General features: G+C 65.6%; 1 protein-coding gene across 1 annotated transcript in view; it reads left to right on the top strand.

The window, feature by feature from the left end:
- Positions 1 to 2,008: 2,008 nt before the first annotated feature.
- DPYSL5 (dihydropyrimidinase like 5) overlaps positions 2,009 to 6,137 on the top strand; it is a 19,108-nt gene continuing 14,979 nt past the window's right edge. The window contains exon 1 of the mRNA XM_044421092.1: positions 2,009 to 2,269. Within this exon, the coding sequence (XP_044277027.1) occupies positions 2,009 to 2,269 (261 nt within the window). The remainder of the gene's footprint in view (positions 2,270 to 6,137) is intronic.

Genomic DNA, 6,137 nt, shown 5'->3' with positions numbered 1-6,137 from the left:
GCTGCAGCCGTTTGGGGGACGCGTCCAGAGGAGCCCCGGAGAAAGCGGTGGGCGGGCTTTGCCCTTCCCCAGAGCCGGCTCCCTCCCTCCCTCCCTCCCGGCTGCTGCAGGAGAGGCTGGCCGGTGGCCCCAGGCCCATGGCCCCATCCCAACACACGGGGTCCCGTGGCCAGCGGCTGGCGCTCATGTGCCGGCCTCCTCCGCCTTTCTCATCAGGAAGCGAGCCCGGCGTCCCCCCCGCTGTGAGGCTGCAGATGGTTTGGGCAGGCCGGGCCCATTGACAGGCTGCGGGAGAGGGCACAGGCATGGGGAGTCCAAAAGGCGGGCTGGATAAAGGGGCACGGCAGGCTGGATCCAGCCCGCGAGCCGTACTTTGAGGACCCATGCTCGAAAAGATCCCCTCGGAGCCTCCTTTTCTCCAGGCTGAAGGGGCCCCGCTCCCTCCACTCCCCTCCCAGGCCAGCCCTCCCAGCCCGGCTCCCATTCCTGTGCCCTGCGCTGGGCCGATTAGTGTACTGGATTTATATCCGACCTCTTCTACCTTACGCCAAACTCAGGACGGCTTGCGTATTCTCCTGCTGCTGCTCTCAGTCTTGTCCCCTGTGAGGCGGGTTGGGCTGAGAGCCCACGACTGGCCCAGAGTCGCCCCGGTGGCCCCACGGCTGAACAGGGCCCAGTGCTCAGGACCCCCGAGTCCTCGCCTCGCACGCTCACCGCTGCTCCGCACGGGCCCTCGTGGCACCACGTCTGCCCCAGGCGGGAGCGCCAGTGCTGCCCGCGTTGCGCACGCCACCACCGCTGGCGAACCCTTCCCCACCCACTGCGTGCTCTGGAATAAAAAGGGGGTGTGGGTTTCCGATGCCCTCCCGCTTCGCCGATTCCTCAGGCACACGCCGGCCACCCGGCCAACTCTGGTGCCAGGCTGTGCTCTCGAGCCGCCCGGCTGAGGTCTGAGGTCTGCCTCTCACAGAGCCCCCTCGCCCTTCCCGGAATCCCTCGGGCAGGGCATCCCTGCCGCCTTGGGGGCTTGGGGGCTGCTCAGCGGGGATGCCTCACTCCCCCAAGTTTACAGAGGTGTTCAATCACAAAACTCAGCACGGAGCAATTATCACCCATGTCGCTTAGACGGGTGAGGATGAATAGAGCCAGCGAGGGTTGAAGTTTGGAGCCCAAGACAAGGCGAAGGACGGGCCGCTTCCGGGCCCCCAGAGCCGTTCTGGCTTCAAAGGCAGAATTCAGAGAGGAGGGGCTGGAAGCGAGGCGTCTTCCTTGCCCCCCCCCCCCCGAGTGCCGGAGGAAAAAGGCACGGCAGCATGGAAGGAGGCAAGGCGGGAAGCCTGGATATTGTGTGCGCGCGCGTGTGTGGGGGGCGGGTGGGCAGGCCAGCGCCCGCATTTCCTGGCGCCCGTGAGCTGCCGCAGGCGCTGCCTCTGGGCTCCGTATCGGCGGAGGCACCCCAGGCATGAGCCAAGGCACGTGGCTGCTGCTGCTGCGCGATGCGATGCGATGCGATGCGCGCTCAGGGGAGCGCTCCGTGCAGGGGAGGCATGGGGGGCGGGTGGCCGGGCGCAGCACGTGTGCCGCCCCAGCGAGGAGCCGCTGTGGCCGCTTCGCCTCGCTGAAAACCGGCCTGGGGTCATTCAGGAGTAGGCGCGCGTTCCAGCTCTCGTGGGGAGGGCGATGCGCTTGCCGCGAGTGAGCCGCACCGCGAGAAAGATGCGGCTTCCCGCGCCCCCCTCGGCGGGCTGGAGCCTTCCATGCGCCTTCCGCTTCGGGCCGCGGGGGGGGGGGGCACGGCGGCCCCGGGAATTCCTGGGGGCGGCGGCCGCAGGGCTGCCTTGGAGCGCGTGCCGGCCCCAGAGCGAGCGGGCAGCCGGGGGGCTGCGTCTGTCTTGGCAGCTGCCCCACGGCTCTGCAGCCCCCACTGCGCAGGGGCTGCGCCTGTGCCCGGGGGCCCACGACGGCGGTTCTCCAGCGGCCGCCCTTCCCTTGTGCCCGCTGCAGAGCCATGCTTGCCAACGCGGCCACGATGCGCATCCTCATCAAGGGGGGCAAGGTCGTGAACGACGACTGCACGGTGGAGGCCGACGTGTACATCGAGAACGGGGCCATCCAGCAGGTGGGCCGCGAGCTCATGATCCCGGGCGGGGCCAAGGTCATCGACGCCACGGGCAAGCTGGTCATCCCGGGCGGCATCGACACCAGCACGCACTTCCACCAGACGTTCATGAACGCCACCTGCGTGGACGACTTCTACCACGGCACCAAGGTATGCCCGTCCGTGCCCAGGCCGCCGGGGAGGGAGCGGGGTGGCCGGGCATCGTCCTGGGACGGGGGCCAGCTGGGAACGGTGGGGCAGCCCCGGCTGGCTTTGCTGCCGCTCCGTGTCCGCGTGTGGTGGGCGCAGGCGGCCGGAAGGACTGGACCGTGCATCTCCTCCCTCTGTGCGCTCGGGGTTTGCAGATTTGCTCCGGTTTGTGCGGCCCGGAGCAGACTGTGCGGTTTGGGGCCCACAGAGGCCTCCACGAGGGTCTCTCCCAACTGTGGGAATGGCCGTTGGCGTGGCGGATGGCGCTCGGAGTCAGCACACAGGGGGCTGGCCTCGTGGCATCCCTGGGCAGCGCGCTGGACGGGGGATGGGGCACGCTGCACGTGGGGGATCCTCACCCCCAGCTGCATCGATCCTGTGCAGTGCTGCAGGGAACCACCCTGCCCCCGGGGCTGTTTCGGGCCCTCCGGAAGCCGTTGGGAAGGGTTGGTGGGTGACCGGGAGGCGAATGTCAGCGATGCGCAGTACGTGGCGGAGCGAGTCCCGCACCAGCGGCCTGGCGGGCCAGGGACTCCCCTGCCTGCCCTGGCCGGGGCCGTCCTCACTCCGAGGGGTTCAGTGCTCAGGCTGGTGGCGCTGCAGGAACCGTGCTGGTGGCTGGAGGCCCAGGAGGCCCCGACGACGTCTGGTGGCGGCGCTCGCAATAGGCAGCCCCTGTGGTGACGTGGAGGACTCCCTCCCAGCCGCGATCTCCCGGCGTCGATTCAGCAGCTCCCCCTCCGTCATGGTTCCCGTCCTCCACTCCAGGCCTCCCGCCAGCCCCGTGCCTGAGGCTCCGTCCCTGCCTGGGTCGCCTGCCTCGGCCACGCTGGTCCGCTCGCGGGCCGGATGGCCGGAGCATCTCCTGCCGTTGCCCCCGACTCGGAAACCGCCCTCCTGGGTTCAGGCAATACTGCCAGCTGCGATGGCACCGAGAAGCCATGGAAGAAGCCTTATCACGGTGTCTAAAGATGAAACTGACTGTGATGAAAATACTATGACTGGGCTTGGAAAACACGGCAGACCCACCACGGAATCACAGAATCACGAAACAGTCGAGTTGGAAGGGGGCGTGAAGGCCCTCCGGTCCAGCCCCGCAACCTTGCCGGACACCAAGCCACACCACCCCACTCAGAGGACTGCCCAGGCTCGCCTTGAGCGTCTCCAGGGTGGCGGAGCCCCCACCGCTCCGGGCAGCTGGAGCCACTGCCATGTGGCTCTGGCCGTGAGGAAGCGTTTCCCGATGCCCAGCCTGAGCCTGGGTTGTCGCAGCTTGACTTGGTTATTCCGTGTCCTGCTCTCTGGCATCAGCAGGAGGGGATCGTGACCTTCCCCTTCGTGGCAGCCCTGGAGGTCCTGCTAGAGGGAGATCTTGTCCCCCCTCAGCCTCCTCTCCTCAAGGCTGGACATGCCCCGTTCCCCCAGTCCCTCCTCACCCTGGATCAGTGGTGTTGAGAAGCACCTTGGCTGGTCATGTTGTCGGACCAGGCAGTGTCTTTGCAAGCCAGCCGCTCTGCTTGCAGTTGCAGTGGTCCAGATCCTGCAACCTCAGACCCAGGTCTTTGCAACGTGCCTCCTCACCGGCTCATTGCCTCTGCCTCCCTCCTGCAAGGAACCTGGGACAGTTTACCTGGTTGTCTTCCTCTCTGTTTTATTCTCACACCAACAACCATGTGAGGCAGGCTAGTGTCATGAGCCAGCCCCTTCCCTCCTCCTCAGGGTCCCAGAACTCCGGGCAGGCCTTTGAAATGCAGGCCTTGGGTTGAAACTCCACAGTCAACAGAACATCCTTTTGCCAAAGCCGAGAGGCGAATCCAAACCGGACACTTCCCCGTGGCCCCTCGCTTTCAGGAAGGCTGCTGGCTCTGCACCGGGGGTGGGGGAGCAAGAGAGCAAGAGCGGAGCCCCCCCACCTGGGTGGCTCACCCCTCCGGACGCCGCCTTCCTGGTCCTCAGCCGGCTTCCCACTGCATACCCTCCACCCAGCAGACGGTCCGGCAGATGCTCTCTGTTCCCCACTGTGCATCCAGTGGAGCAGCACCAGCGAAGCGGATCCTGAGCATGTGCAGAGCAGGTCACGGAACCCCAACCAGGAATACTTCGAGAACCCCTCCTGGAGGGCCCTTCTGGAGGCGGCCGGCCTCTTAGCTGGCGCCCCTCTAGCCGGCCAGCTCTTCTCTCCCGACCGCCTGCCAGGGGGCCACAGATCGTTCCAGGCCCGTCCGGCCCCTGGCAGTGCCCCGAAAGAGGCTGGCGCAGAGCCGTGGAAAGGGCGGCAGCCGGCCTGCCCGGGCCAGGAGAGACCCCCAATGAGGGGAGGTTGTAGGTGCCAGAGCGGGTGGGGGAGCAGCGTCCCGCCGGCACCCTGCAGGTAACGCGGGACGGATCTGCCGAGAACGGGTCTGCCGGGCGACCCCGGCTTCGTGTTTTGATCGGGCAACACCTCCCCAACCACCCGCACCTGGACACCCGCAAATGATATGGCGAAGTGCCATGAGATCCTGCTGAGCAGCCAGCCAGAAGGGGGCTAGTCGAGTGCTCCTCACCGGCTGCTCCTCACACCAGGAGAGGTAACAAGGGGGGTCCTGCGGGGGCCCCTCCTGGGCCCAGTGCACTTCAGGATTCTCATTAATGTTGGGACGAGGATGGTATCTGCAGATGGCACACAACTGGGTGGGAGAGCCGGCACCCTCGAAGGCCGGAAGGCGGTTGGGGGTGCTCTTGCTAGGTTAGGTCACCGGGCTGAAAACACCGGGAGTGGCAGCCACATGAGCCGGGAGCTCCCCCAGAGCCCTCTGGAAACCGCCTGGGGGCGGACCATTCTAATGGGTCCCCCACCCATGCAGAGGGGATGGGGCCAACAGCAAATGCAAACATGGAACACAGAAACAGCGAGTCAGGAGGGGCCTCCCAGGCCATCTAGTCTGACCCCCGGCTCCAGCCGGCTCCGCTCACGACATGCCCACCATGTGCACGTCCAGCCTGTCCTTGAACACCCGCACCCATGGGGCCTCAACCACCTCGTGTGGAAGCCCATTCCACACCCTCGGGTGACTGTCCGGAAGTGCTTCCTGGCATCCAAACTGAACCTTGGCTTCCTGAGCTTTGCTCTGTTGAGGTGCGTCCTGCCTTCCTCTGCAGGGGAGAACCGGTCTCTACCCACCTCCGTGTGACACCCCCTCACATACCTGGATGTCGCCAACAGACCCCCTCTGAGTCTCCTCCCGGCTGAAGAGACCCAGTTCCCTCCGTCTCGCCTCATATGGCCTCCCCTGCAAACAGGCCACCAACCTTGTGGCCCTGCGCTGCACTGGCTCCAACCTGGCTAAATGTACTGAACTTAAATTGTAACAAGTGTTTTAATTAGAATTTTATGGACAAATCAGGTGTACTCAGTATCACTTAATGTTCCTAAAGCAACCCATCATTTTTTACCATTGGCTGCCTCAGGCTGATGGGAGCCCAAGCCCAAAATGTCAGCAGGGCACTGGAGGGAACGGGGGAAAGGTTAGTTCCGGACTTCAGATTTGTGAAGAGCCTTTAAAGTATTGCTTATTTTTCTCAAAATGTCATTGTTTACTCCTCACCCCCCCCCCCCCCTCTCCTCCTGTGTGCTGGGTGCCCCCTTTTTGCCCCCCCAAGAGGCAGCAGCCTTCCTCTTCCTCGCCGGGTCTGTGCTTATGCAGTGGCGCAGCCCCTCCCTCGGAGCCGCTGGGCTGCCTGGAACACCCGCTGCCCACAGCCCCCCCCCGATGTGGGGCACAGCCCTGACGGGGGGGTCATGCAGCTGGGGCCCGTGGAGGGGACAGCCTGAGCGAGGCCGCCATGC

This window comes from Varanus komodoensis, unplaced genomic scaffold (assembly GCF_004798865.1).
Source record: "Varanus komodoensis strain SLA01 unplaced genomic scaffold, ASM479886v1 scaffold114, whole genome shotgun sequence".
NCBI classification, from domain to species: domain Eukaryota; kingdom Metazoa; phylum Chordata; class Lepidosauria; order Squamata; family Varanidae; genus Varanus; species Varanus komodoensis.
This window is presented reverse-complemented; position numbering and strand designations above follow the sequence as displayed.